Below are 15,404 nucleotides of genomic sequence, written 5' to 3' on the forward strand. Positions count from 1 at the left end.
ATGAAATACAGTTCCACTTGTTTGTTCGCGTTATGAACACGAATGCAAAGTTAACTACGTGAGTTCCATTATTGTATAAACACTGTCAAAACTGCTTTTAATGTTATTAAACAATTCCTCATTGATCAGCCATCTTGGCTCAAACTTATTTCTGAATGAGGCAAGGCCAGCTCCTTGATTTGAGCCACAATGGCGCCAGCTTCTTTGCTCTCTCGTATAAACCCCCGGGAATCCACATCTACACGGAATGCGTTGGCGGATGTGTTCACTGGCGGAAGGTTTGCGTGATAGCACAGTGGTGTGTGAGTGATGCGGTAGCCGCTGCAGCAGGAGGAAGGACCTCGGTTCTACTCGAGTATCTTTCAGTTTCGCCTTAAAGAATATCACTCAGTCTGTCTTTTAGATAATTATCAATTCCTTTACTACGACACTGTCATATTATTTGTACTCAGGGGAAAGTCTGCAGTGGGGAAGTAACCGCCATTTTAATCGAATAAAAGACACGTTTTCAGTGACAGCATTACAAGCACAACAATGGCTCTGAAAAGAATTCACAAGGTAAGGAAGACAACGTGAATCATACGGGTTCTTCAAGCAAGCAGTTTTATTTTATTGTATTTGTATCGCTCGTAAATATACAATGTACATGGGGGTATATCCACAAAGCTAATCTCTCCACACTGAAACATGGTTACAGTAAGTAAACGACGTGTCTGGTGATAATCAAAAAAAAAAAAAAAAACAAGGGCCCTTCAATTCTGAAATGTGACGGGACACCAGAATCCACTCTCACACCTTTGACACGTTTTAAATGAGTTTTGTTTTCTCGTTTTGTTGGGAGGTGAAGTATCTGTAGGTTCCTGTACTTTCGAGGACTCGGCTTGGTGAAATATACATATATTGTAGTATGTAAGGTAAAGCCATATCGACAATATTACTATATTTAAAGACGGGCTTGTTTAAATCCCGATATGTTGACGTCGTGAATGCTTACCTGTCTTTTTTTTTCCAGTTTTTGTTTTGAGATTAAGAGCAGGACGCTAATGGGCCTAGTCTTCAGAGATCATTCAATTGTAGTGTTTTTCTGGTGGTGGTAGTATACTGTGATTATTTAGTATGGTGACTTAAAACACAATGGGGTTCAGATTCATATATTTATTATTATGGTTTCAAATAACTTTGGCTACTTTTGGAACTCTTGTAGCACTAACTTTAAATCAAAGTTTGAGACATTTTAAGAAAATAAAAAATATTAGTTTATGGGATAATCGTGTTGAGCTAAGTATAACCCTCTGATCTTTCGGAGTCTTTATTTTTATTTAACGCCCTAACTGTCAATGTGTAGTCTCAGTCTCAATTGAGTGGAGCAAAACATGTTTTGATCTGTTTATTGGGCTTCTGGGGGGGCTGTGCAATAATACTTGTGATGTTGCAGTGAAAGCATCATTAACAATATCATAGTTATAGTTGCCCATTAGTAAGTTCACTTTGATTTAAAACACAGTGCAAACTTAAGCCAAGCTTATTTTGAAGTTAACATTTTAAATGGGTCACTTCTATATCAATCACCTCCACTTCCTGGATTTTTGCAGGATATCTCATTTTAATTATTGATTATATCTTGTTTCAAATTAGCTTACTCAGAAAATGTCAAACAGTATATTTTTTTATATTTTTCTGCATTTATTTCATATTTTAGCATTTACTTTTTTGAGATTAACTTAAAAACGCTATATTTGTTTTTATCTACAGAAAATGAATGGTAAAAACATGTTTTGTACAGGTCTACACTCAACTGGCAGACTTTATTTAAGCCACATTTTTGTAAGAAAGGAAAAATAGTGTCACTTATTTCAGTATAATTGAAACGTGGTGTATTATGTAATGTGTAAAGTTTAAAATTTAAGTTACTGTTCGCCTGATGACTAGTGAGCTACTTATGAACCGCTGACCAACATATTTGATCTAATCCTAGCCCTCTTGGATTTGCAAGGATCTTATAAAATGGTATACCTGAATTTGATAAGAGAATCCTTTCACACCAGTAATGAAAGCAGGTTAAATATATAATCCAGCCTATATAGGTTTACTGCTGGATAAAGACCTATCTAATATGTGTCCACTTGCTTCGATCTATAGCTTAACTTTTGCGGGCGTAAAATGGAAAAGGCATTTCTCTCTCACACATATATATATACACACACAGACATGTACACATTTACGTAACTATGCACATATATATACACACACACGCATATCTATTTATAGTGTATGTGTATTTATGTATGTATGTGTGTGTGTGTATATATGGATCATTCTCCCATAACATGTACTACTAGCATTACACGGGATAATAAAAATAAATCAAACGTATCATTATCTGTTATATTCTTGTGTTTTTTAATTATGAAATGCCCTATCTATAGACGTCTGTATAAAAAAAAAAAAAAAAAAAAAAATCGGCCAGCTACATTTTGTGCTTGTGTTTTCCACCACCCCCTACAGTTTTGATTGGATCAAAGACACCGAACCGGTGTACAAAAAGTATATAAATATCTATGTTCTTGGTTGACTGATATGTTAATTTTCACATATCAACGATATCTGCATGCATCTGTGGGTGTTCGTGAGAGTCTGAATGGTTGCATGTCACTTTTTTAAAAAGGTGCATGCTGTGGCCATGTTTATGTTTTTAGTCTCTGGAACACCCAGTATAACATTTTGCTAGCTGTTTGGGTTATTTATAATTTAATTCTGATGTTTTGCGTCTATAGACTTGCACAGAAATGTGTCACAATGAAATAGTGAATTTAACTAAATAGATTGCTTGATCTGTGGTCTGAACTGCAAGCATCTGCGATACAACAAACTTTAAGCACACAAACCAAAACCTTTTAATTGTGATTAGATTGTATTTAGTATGGCAACTGAAAACCACATTGAATTATAATATATAATGTATATAACTTTTTGCTGACTGAAGTCTGTGGTAACCTGAATCACAAATGAGACACCTTTAACAAAACTGCTTGTTCTACTCCTGACGCATAGTAATCCTTCCAAATTTAGCAACTGTATTTTTTTCACCAACAGTAGGTTATTTATAAGTGCAGAATAAATGCTCTTTTTGGAATGCAGAGTGCAAGAAAATATTTTCCTTTCAATTACTGATCGAACATGATTTCTGTACACCACCCTTGCAGAAATTCTTGAATAACGGTGCACGTTCTCATCCAAATTTTTATGAAACTGACCCTATATTCATGTGGTTATATGTATCTGATAATATAAAGGGGTGGACAAATCACTTCTATGTGTGGTAGTCCAGTGGGCTACCAAGAGAGAAACTATGGTAGCCCGCCACAGATTTTGGTATCCCACATTTTTCATTTCCATTAATATCTATCCAATAAATAGATTTTAGATCTAATTTCAAGGTGGTAAAAGGTTCAGAACAGAAAAGCGGTTCACCATCAAATTGCATAGGCTTGGCATAGGCAGTCAGTGTCAAATCTTTTGCGAACGAGAGCCGGGGGGTAGTGGCAAGAACAAGGGTGCTTTTTTTAAAAAATTTCTTTCAATGTTGACTAATTTGTTTTGCCAACCAATTGAATATGGAAACTCTGGGTCCATGTATATTCAAAAAGTAGGCAACGTCATTTCCGCAATTATGAGGCTGTCATAACACCAAACACATCTGTGAATGTTAGAAAAGTAGACCGATGTAGTAGTATCTCGTAAAGTAATTACATTCGGCATAGTTTTACTTCTGATGCATTGGACTCAAGTCGGTGTTTATAAGTTAAGGACTCTTATCCGGAAAGTGAGAAGGAGAGCATCTCTGTCAGCACTAATCCCTACATAGATCGGCTACTTAGTTACCCTACAGTAAATAAAATGCATCATGTTACTGCAAACTTTCCCTTCCCACCTGCACAATACAAAGACTACGAGCGATCGTCAAAAAACAGACACAATGGCAGAGTTTACCTGTGTTTTGACATTACTCGAGACAATATGCTCAAGTCACAGATGCCCTCTCCCTCTCGGGGTTTACATGGTTTTAGTTTATTGCACTCGAGATGAGCTGCTGTTTACCCGACGTCATGCAAATACATTGCGAATGAGTGAATTAATATGTGAATTAGATTATGTACAGCTCTCGTGTTGTTTTAGCAGGAACATCATAGAAAGTGTGGTTCACATGTGCGAGAACAATACTCGAGACACTTACTGTATTCAAAACTGCATAATACACATTCTACATACAAGCAGTTCAACATTACTGAAGTGTTATGTAGTACTTGTAGTATGCAGTTTCAAATACAACCACTGACCCATTGTCATGTGACAACTTGTTCAAATTAAATAGATTTTCATGTCACTGATGGAGCAGCAAGCCATGAATGTAAATGTTTTATTGGGATTACAACATGTACACTACTCTGCACAACAATATAGGAAGCATAATGATTAAAGGGCAGGAAAAAAGAAACTGCTTCCCATATTGCCATTAACCTGAAATACACCATTGCTAACAATGAAACGTCCTTCAGGAAATTACTTGCTTTACCTTGAAATCTCCAAATAATCTGACCAGATCTTTTCACATCACTTTTTAATGTGGCCATTTAAGGAGATTTTATATATACGATTTAGAATTTGCACGTGTTTTCCCCCCCATGGTTTTGTCATTTTTATGTACTGTAGTATTTGGGATTGACTTTTTTTTTTTTTTTTTTTTGGCCACAAAACCGATTCTCCCAAATGTGTACTTGCATCATGACGTCACAAGTAAAAAAAAAAACAAAACAACCTGTATCTAAACTCCCCCTGTGGCATTTGTGTGTGTGTGTATGTATATATATAATATATATATAAAAATTATTCATTTATGTTTGTATGTGTGTGTATATCAATTACAAACGAACCAGCAACTACAAATGTGTACTACTGTACAGCTAACTCACTTAGCCAACAAATATTATAATTAGGCTTAAATTATTCTATTCTCATCACAACATAATTATTCTCAGCAAAACTAAATGCACAGAGCATGACATAAGTTTGTTCCTAATAAATTTGCCTTACTTGGTTATTTATTTTCAGTCGGCTTCTTTTGCAATTTAGTCAACTATGCAAACTCCCGCATGCAAGCCAAACCTAGTGGAACAACCACTCGCAGCTCTGTGTTCAGCATTAAACCCTGCCCCATAGGCCTAAGAGCCAATCGCAACTCGCCTGCACACGTCAATCAAGATCAGAAGTCTATAAACAATATTGTTTTAGAGTTGTGGGCTTTGGGACATTAGTTTGGTAGTCTGGTCCCAATTTTTGGTAGTCGGGGTGTCTGGACTACTGATTTGTCCACCACGGATATATCATGACTCTACTAATTAAATACTATGATGGGCAATAAAGTGGTGTACTATACAGACAGTTTCGATAAAACGTTTAGATGGTTATTTACATTTTTACATCAAAGTTATATCAGTCTAAATTCTGTTTATAATGAATACGTAAGGCAGACAATTCTGAGCTATTTTAGTAAAAATGTACTCGTGTTTGTGACTACAAAGCATGTGACAAAATGGCATCTAAAAAAAACTGCAACTTCTAGAGATCAGATTATTAATTACACAAAAAGTGTAAGGATTTAACTATTGAAACTATAATTTATTTATTCATTTTGTATCCATGTTAAGTGTATGTTAAATGTGTGTGTGTGTATGTATGTGTATATATATATATATATATATATATATATATATATGTTTTTTTTTGTCAAGTTGATTTTAATACGTTTAATACGAATAAATAAATAATAAATAAATACATTTAAAGATGGTGCAGGAAAACCTGTGGAAAATCATGTAAGTCTTCAAAAGTATGGGAGCACTTTACATGGAACACTGCAAAGACAGTTTGCTGCAACGTGCAGAGCACGGCAATGATGCATGAACACCTGAAGAGACCTGAAAATATGCAAGATAAGAGAACACTTTCCAAATTATTAATAAAATAGTAAAATGAAAACTAAATGTCTTGTTTTTCTTGGCAAAAAATATATAATAGTATTTCAATTTAAAATGCTTTGGCTGCGAAAAGTAACTTATGTTAGCAAAATATTTGTATATTTATTTAAAATGCTTCGGTAAAATATGCAATTGTGTTGGTTTTACTTGTAATAATTCGTAATGAGAGAAAACGACAGTTTTTGATATAGCAGTGTTCTTAAGGACTAATTTATGCATATAATAAAGTTTGGACTGGCGTGCTAGTGCGCATGCGAAGACCCCTGTGGCGGCTAAAAGTTGATCCTGATCAAATGGCAGCGTAAATGCGACACCACTGATCCTGCTCAAAAATGTCAGTGTAAAAACACCTATTGTCTGTCTATATTTAATCTGTTATATAGTTCTTTGTGGTTAGACATGCAATCGGCTTTTCTACCAATCCGGGTCTTCCTCTTGTGATTCATTGATTAATGTAATTTTTAACCCGTAAAATCAGATCGAATCAAGTTCGTTTCACTGTTGTACGACAGTTACGTACTATGTGTTTTTTTTGCGCATGTTAAAATCTGATTCATCATCGGATCCACTGTGCATGTAAATGTAAATATTGTGCTACTGTGCATACGGTCTTATTTCAGTTTTTTTTTTTTTTTTTTTTACCTCCATAGTCCATTATTGGACTGATGTTGAAGCCATTTGATGTAGCAGAGCCTGTGAACACTCAATGTAATGTTTTCATTATTCATTAGTTTTCAAAACAGTTTTGCACCTTTTAAACTGTTCTTTGTGTTTTTAGGTGTTTTACTCTTCGATGTAAACACCTGTTGCTATATGTACTTTATAAAACCCTTTATTTTATGAGAAACAGATTTTTTGTTTTGTTTTAATAAAAAAACGTGCATTTAATACTGGAATATGTTTCTTTATCCGATTAATCGAAGTATTAACCGACAGATTAATCACTTATCAAAATAGTTGATGATTGCAACTCTAGTAATAATGAAGACTGCCTTGAAGATGGGATTTGTTATTTGTCTAATTGGTTAAACTAATGTACCTCGGCTAACAGTGGCTTCCTAACAGTCAATTCTGCATGGAAATACTTTGACAAAGTAAATTCGGCATACACAGGTATGTTTTATGATTTTATTTAAAGTAGACCAGTAGTCTATACTTTGAGTATGGTTTGAAAAGGTGCGGAAAGTAAATAGTTTAGTTGGGTAGATTGTATGAATTAGTTAGACACTACATCTTGTATTTTGCCGTTATGATCGGAAAACATTGTCACAAGGATGCTAATGTAATGTATAATCAAATGTCAATGCATTTGTCGCAGCTCACATTGCTAAACTATTATTGAATGAAAATTAATAATTGAATACAAATTTTAAAAGAAAAACACTTGTCAGTTAGGTTACAGCTGTAGCTGCAAAACATCCAGTTCTTATGCACATATCAACTCTGCCATAATTGTTTGTGAGACCCCCCCCTTATTTTTCCAGTTGTTGGTTAATCATTGTCCATTATAATGTTGATACCATATATTGATAAAAAATACTAGCAATAGAAAATGCTTAGAAATTAGAGAAACTCCCAACAGTTGTCAGAACATTACATTCCTGGCTTAAACTATTGATATTGAGTTGCTGCTGTCTATTTTGTGTGACACGTACAATTTTTAGTTTTTTGTAATAATGTCGGAAAATGAGATCTCGTACTCTATTGAGTCTGTCAGCCTTTAATCGACTAAATCATGCACCAACAGCATCACAGCACAACATTTTCAAATGTTATAGGTAGGGCCAGACAGAATTCCATAGACTTTGGCAAAACTTCCTGCAGAAAATCGACATAAATGAATATATTGAATTTAATGTTCTTCTATAAAGAAATACAGATTGCAAGTGTTCTAATTAGGGCCCAACAGATATATCGGAGCACTGATATCCGCCAGTATTGGCCTTTTACAGAAATATTGGTATCGACACACATTCCTTTGATCTACCGATACATTTTCTCAAAATATTGGCTAAATATTTTTTTCAAATTACAATAAAATCCTTCGTTGGACTTCAGACAAATCAATATGTTAGTTTGCTTTGATATATATTTACTGTTGTTCTCTAACATAGTTATGGTGCTTTAGTTTTTGCTGGAAGCTTCTGAATTGACAGCGAGTCTCGTGCACAGCAGCGCTGCGCACACACTACTGAATGTCATTGTGAAATTAAACCAATCCCTTATGAAATATAGGGCTTATAAGTATGAAGTATTTTTGAAAGCTGTGCTGCCTTTGAGTATCCATGGTTTTGGTTAGTGTTCTCGTCATGATTAAAGTTTACCATATACTATGGCATTGAAGCACATTTTTACTGAAAAGTAAATTAAGTTACCATTATAAATATTGAATAAATACATTACAGTAAATGTTCACTGAAGATGTTGACTGGATACCCACATACAAAGTCTCCAAATGACAAGCAATCTCAGATCACAGTAGAGAATCTAAAGAAATGGAGTGAAAAAATTTACTTCTCAGGCAGTTGGATAAAACTGAAACCACACACAATATTTATCAAATTTAAAATCCTACATTGTGTTTTGGTTATGTTTGGTATTGCAATACACAGTTAATAAGTTACACTTTTGAGGGCATTTTAAAAAACAAAAAACTAAACAAAAAATCTCCCCCTTGGGAGAGAGTGCAGAAAAGCTGCACTTCCTGCCCTATAACCTGCCACTGTGGGATCAGCAGTATCGAGCACTGAGAAGGACTTGCGAATGTGGAGGACCTGATCCCTGTAAAACTCGAATATAAGCTGGGCCAGCACTTAACACTCTTCTTCTGTGTTCTAATTTATAGAACAAGCAACTTTTTCCTATCTGTGTGTGAAATTGTTAAAATATATTGTGCTATGTTTTCTAATTCAGTGATTTTCAAACCGGTCCTTGAGGACCTCCTTCCCAGTTGTTTTTTGTTTCAACTGAAGTATTAATTCCTTAATTTAATCCTTAATTGAACTAACAACACAATTTTTAGAAGTCACTCCAAAACTTTGCTTTATGAGGGGCCCTCCCAAGAAGCAATTTTTCTGGAATTTAGTTATCAAACTTGGTGAATATTGTAAATTATAAAATTAAGAGATTAATAAATCAAATGAAACCTTATATGATGAATTTGCTTTGTATTTGAAAATATAGATTTTATGAGTTTCCGGAGCTAGCGCGGGACACTGTCATAATGATGGTCACACAGATAGATGCAGTAGAACAACAAAAATGAGATGGGCACAGATCGGCGCATGAGATGGTGTCTAGGCCCCCACCATGGCCTGATACATGTGCCTTCTAGTAGTAAGAGTAAACAATCACCAGGGGCTTTTACTAGTGGAGTAGTGTTGTCTGTTCTTTGACAGGTTTCAGTTTAGGTGAGTATAACTATGCGTCAGTTAGTGTATTTATTAAGGCTGCTTTGCTAGGTAGTGAGTGAATGTTTAAGACTGCAAGCTTAATCATAGTGCGTGTAGTTTTTTGCAACTTTTATTATATTGAAGCAAGGGCCCCTAGAGGAAAGGATATGTCCAAGCTGAGGAAGAATTGTTTTTATAGGTTTAATTATTAATTTTATAATTTGAGAGTTATGTAATTTAATGGATGCCCCCAGGCAGGGATCTAGGCTCAGGGAATGACTATGCTGGGAATTACAGGCAGACTGCAGTGTCCTAGGATGTAGCCTGGCCAGTACTCTGAAGAGTAAAGTTTAAACGGTTAGCTATGTTGTCAGATATTCTCAAAAATATTCCCGATTGATAACCGAACTGGAAAACGGGTGTGCATCAGATACATTCAATCAGTTGTTCAGAGACAACGGTCTTCATCCCTCTGTGTAATTTTGGTAGATCTCCAGAGAAGATTTAGATTGCTTTTTTTTTTTTTTTTTTTTTATAGCGATATAAAGCTCCTCAACCCTGATGCTTGTTAATGAATATTTCTTAGGTTTTAGCGCAGGGATGTATCAAGCCACTGTTGTTGATCTAGGTTTTTTTGTTTCGTTAGACTGGAGTAAAGGCACTTGTACTGCATTTATACTGCAAGGTCAGACCTATAGCGGCTTTGGTTGGACTTTGAGCATGTTTCTTATCCACATTCTGTGTCATGTTCACACTGTGGACAGACCCAAGCCATTTAGGTCCTTTCTTCATGCATACCACAAATTACAATATGTGCTTGTTGACACAATCAAAGTTTTATCTTCCTTCAAAGACTGAAGTATTCCAAAACAATACCAGCAACGTTGCCAGTTGGTGATTGTTTTGTATAGGTTAATCCAAATACATTCATTACTAATACTCATGATAAAAGGATAAATAAAGCAAACATGCATCAAGTTTGTTATTTTCCAGTATAACCAATGCGGGGTTTCCCATAGAAATCTGCATAGGCAACATGGTCTTATACTGAAATCTGTTACTGAATTGCTTGGGGGGATGTGCTTCCCTGTGGAGGGGATTTAGCTGTAGCGAATGGGAGCGGGGTGCAGAGCATGTGCACATGTGCTTTAATTTTAATTTTATTTTTCTTGTTCTTTCATGCATTTGTTTGGCCAGGCAGCACTGATTTTTAGCCAGACCTGAATAGCACTGTGGGAAACCCTGCAATGATTGTCTATAGTTTTATTTTTGCCCTTTGCCACTTTGTTTTGTCAAATGTTTACAACCGCAATACGTTTTTTTTTACATATTGAATACTAAGGACTTTAATCAGTAGAGAATTACACAGTTGAATATGTATTATTATTGCAGTGTAAAATTATATTCCTAAATGCAAAACAATTTCAGTAAAAGTGAAGCAGCAAGTAACGTGCATGTATAATAGCTTTCCCAATACATACAGGTTAAACATTTTCCTTTTGACCACAAACACACTTTCACTTAATTGATCCATATGTGATTGTTCTGATACCTCTTCACATTGAGATAAATGTTATGGGCAGTCTTGCTGGCACTAAGATGGTCTTCTAGGTCACTTAGGTGTGGCTGAAATAGATAATTATTGGTCCTACTGTGTTAATTGGGCATTGTTTACAAAATGTTTTCAAACTCTAATCTGCCATTTCCATGTTGATGCATGTATGAAAAATGTTCAAATACTTTTTTCTTTAAATGTGCTGAAATAAGTAAAAAAAAAAAAAAATCTTTTAGGTCCAAATGTATACAGATTACTGTAACAATATTGATATACCACAGTTCCTACAATAAGGGAGTAGGGGTGGGCGATATAGCCAAAATTATCCATACAAGTCATTTTGTTTCACGATAATGATGTATCACGATATAGCACGTTTTCTTAAAACTCTATTACTAGTTTATATAAAATAACCTTATGGTAAAGCCTATTTTATTTGGATTCTCCTGTGAATTAAAGACTTGCCAAACTTATAATTTTCTCCTTTTATTTAGAACTTGTAGTGCAAAGTAAACATAAAAATTACTTTCAAGTGAATTATAGTAGCAAACGAACTGAAGGCCTACAATATTAATATAGAACATCAAGTATAAGCAAAACACTTTCAAGTATCAGCCATAAGAGCAAACAAATTAAATATAAGCCTACTACAATACGAATATAAAATATCAAGTCAACATGACTCTTTCAAGTAGTGTATCAGCCATAAGAGCAAACAAAATAAAATATAGCTAGTCTGTAGACATCGACTGCACAGTGTCCAGTCTTTGATTAAATGGATTGTCAAGCTCATATAGGGCTCAGTCGTTCGGCTCGTCCACGTCGGTTGTTATTGTATAGTACGTTACCCCGCTAAGCTCCGCTATAACTAGATTCTCCATATAAACATGCCAACTCGATCGCACTGAAGTGCTTGCGGCTTTTCATGACATACCACGGGTATGACCAGGGGATAAAATTAACTTTTTTGGCCACTAGCCACTGTGTCTGGTAAAAGGAAAAAACTTTACAGCCACTTGGTATTTTTACAAGCCAAAGGCAAACATCACCAAAAATGCATGAGGGTGCGTAAATGTGTGGTGAACGTGTTAAAATGTGGCATTTATTCTGGTAATTAATCAATCACCATAACAAAAGCTATTTGCACACCTGTATAGACTAGACAGGTGTGTATGAGGGAAAAGGATCTGGATAGAAAAAACATGCTCCCACATAGTACTACATACATTCTACTTGCAAGTGTTATAAGATCTTTGATCAAAACATTGCAGTCTATTGAATTATAACACTTGCTAGTAGAGACAGTGTGTGGGAGCATCTTTTCAAATTAATCAATCACATATGCAATAACATGGCAGCTAATGGGGATCTGTATAAACACACTAAACTAATGCATGAGAAGGGGTATTATATGGTTACAGATTATTGCTCTTCATACTCTTCCTCTTCACTGCTACTCCCTTATCTGGGTTTATGCACGTCATTAAAAGGATTTCATTGGATTCGCTAGATATTCAGAGTCACGGTCTGTGTTTGGGTAAAAAATATATAATCTCTAGGAATGATGACAGACCGTAACGTCCTTTCCATTGGTCAATACCATGCACGCCAGCAAAGACGCACTGTAAACAAACCGCATGTTTCTCTTCAGCAGAATCTCCACTACGCAGAAAAAAATGCATGACTCTATCGCAAATAGTTTCCCCATAAATGAAAATGCCTGAACATGAGCGTCCTTGTGGCAATGTTTTCCAGTCACAACTGCGAAATACAATATGTGTAAGACCTATCTAGCTAGCTAGTCTACTTGACTAAATGATTTACTTTTCCTCTCCAAACCACACTGCCAGTCTATGTTTGGAAACAACTGTACGTTCGAGATACAGCAAATACAAAATAAATAGCAGTAGCTCGCTGTGTATGTAGTAATGTTTGTTGTGGTCCTCTTTCCTTTTTGGTCATATTATAATTCTGAAACGCTTTGATCCAGGTAATTAATAAGTCAGTAATTATGACTGAAAAGTAATTTTTTCCACATCCTTAATCACCTTACTTCTGCTTCATTGCTCTCCATGAAATATGTCCTTCCTGAACTGAAGACTGTCCAGATGCCATATATTTTAAAACATGATATTGTGGTTTGCCAAATAAACTAACATGCCAACACTACAATATCAACAAATTAATTCGTATTTTTAAACATACCGACAGATACTCTATCAGAAACTAAAAGTTGAGTTCTTGTATACTTGTTGGCTACCCGCCAAAGTGGCTGGTAAATTTGACAGATTTACCCGCCACTGGCTAAATCTACGCGCATTTGGTGGGTGGCGGGCGTTAATTTTAGTTTCTGGGTATGACTGATGATTTAAACCCAGTCTTCTCAACCGTGTAAATCGGGACCATGTATTTGCATATACAGTGAGGGGAAAAAAGTATTTGATCCCCTGCTGATTTTGTATGTTTGCCCACTGACAAAGAAATGATCAGTCTATAATTTTAATGGTAGGTGTATTTTAACAGTGAGATACAGAATAACAACAAAAAAATCCAGAAAAACGCATTTCAAAAAAGTTATAAATTGATTTGCATGTTAATGAGGGAAATAAGTATTTGATCCCCTATCAATCAGCAAGATTTCTGGCTCCCAGGTGTCTTTTATACAGGTAACGAGCTGAGATTAGGAGCACTCTCTTAAAGGGAGTGCTCCTAATCTCAGCTCGTTACCTGTATAAAAGACACCTGTCCACAGAAGCAATCAATCAATCAGATTCCAAACTCTCCACCATGGCCAAGACCAAAGAGCTGTCCAAGGATGTCAGGGACAAGATTGTAGACCTACACAAGGCTGGAATGGGCTACAAGACCATCGCCAAGCATCTTGGTGAGAAGGTGACAACAGTTGGTGTGATTATTCGCAAATGGAAGAAACACAAAATAACTGTCAGTCTCCCTCGGTCTGGGGCTCCATGCAAGATCTCACCTCGTGGAGTTTCAATGATCATGAGAACGGTGAGGAATCAGCCCAGAACTACACGGGAGGATCTTGTTAATGATCAGCTGGGACCATAGTCACCAAGAAAACAATTGGTAACACACTACGCTGTGAAGGACTGAAATCCTGCAGCGCCCGCAAGGTCCCCCTGCTCAAGAAAGCACATGCACAGGCCCGTCTGAAGTCTGCCAATGAACATCTGAATGATTCAGAGGAGAACTGGGTGAAAGTGTTGTGGTCAGTTGAGACCAAAATCAAGCTCTTTGGCATCAACTCAACTTGCCGTGTTTGGAGGAGGAGGAGGAATGACCCCAAGAACACCATCCCCACCATCAAACATGGAGGTAGAAACATTATGCTTTGGGGGTGTTTTTCTGCTAAGGGGACAGGACAACTGCACCGCATCAAAGGGACGATGGACGGGGCCATGTACCATCAAATATTGGGTGAGAACCTCCTTCCCTCAGCCAGGGCATTGAAAATGGGTCGTGGATGGGTATTCCAGCATGACAATGACCCAAAACACACAGCCAAGGCAACAAAGGAGTGGCTCAAGAAGAAGCACATTAAGGTCCAGGAGTGGCCTAGCCAGTCTCCAGACCTTAATCCCATAGAAAATCTGTGGAGGGAGCCAAACATCAGCCTCGAAACCTTAATGACTTGGAGAGGATCTGCAAAGAGGAGTGGGACAAAATCCCTCCTGAGATGTGTGCAAACCTGGTTGCCAACTCCAAGAAACGTCTGACCTCTGTGATTGCCAACAAGGGTTTTGCCACCAAGTACTAAGTCGAAGGGGTCAAATACTTATTTCCCTCATTAACATGCAAATCAATGTATAACTTTTTTGAAATGCATTTTTCTGGATTTTTTTGTTGTTATTCTGTCTCTCACTGTTAAAATACACCTACCATTAAAATTATAGACTGATCATTTCTTTGTCAGTGGGCAAACATACAAAATCAGCAGGCGATCAAATACTTTTTTCCCTCACTGTATGTATTGTAATGGCACACGTTATCTCCTTCCATCTTGCTAATGTCTTGTCCTGTGGAGTGCTTCGGGCAAAAGCTTCTTTCAAAGTTTGCGTCCGTTTGCTTTTAACACTCGACTTTACTTTGATAGTTTTCATTTTTTGTCTCTCTTGGTACTGTCCTATCGCACAGCCCTATAAGGGAGTATTTCAAATATTTTGATATGATTATTTGAGAAGTCATTATATATGACTATTAGTGATTACACATGCACATGATTATTGTATGCACCTTTCATACAGCATGCTCTTCTCTTCAGCATGCATAACTGATTAAACAAAACTATCAAACAGAGAGGTGTGTAGTATATTTTGTAAATGCTTCAAGTATTTACAATAGTATGAAATGTATACCAATGCAGTATTTTATTTTATTTTCTATTTAAAACCTTTCTAA

At 36.1% G+C, this 15,404-nt stretch overlaps 1 protein-coding gene across 1 annotated transcript in view; it reads left to right on the forward strand.

Moving 5' to 3' along the window:
* Nucleotides 1-281: 281 nt before the first annotated feature.
* The window catches only part of ube2d2 (ubiquitin-conjugating enzyme E2D 2 (UBC4/5 homolog, yeast)), a 39,063-nt gene continuing 23,940 nt past the window's right edge, over nucleotides 282-15,404 (forward strand). The window contains exon 1 of the mRNA XM_066716365.1: nucleotides 282-558. Within this exon, the coding sequence (XP_066572462.1) occupies nucleotides 535-558 (24 nt within the window). The 5' untranslated portion in view covers nucleotides 282-534. The remainder of the gene's footprint in view (nucleotides 559-15,404) is intronic.

The sequence above is a fragment of the Amia ocellicauda genome, chromosome 11 (assembly GCF_036373705.1).
Source record: "Amia ocellicauda isolate fAmiCal2 chromosome 11, fAmiCal2.hap1, whole genome shotgun sequence".
Classification (NCBI taxonomy): Eukaryota; Metazoa; Chordata; class Actinopteri; order Amiiformes; family Amiidae; genus Amia; species Amia ocellicauda.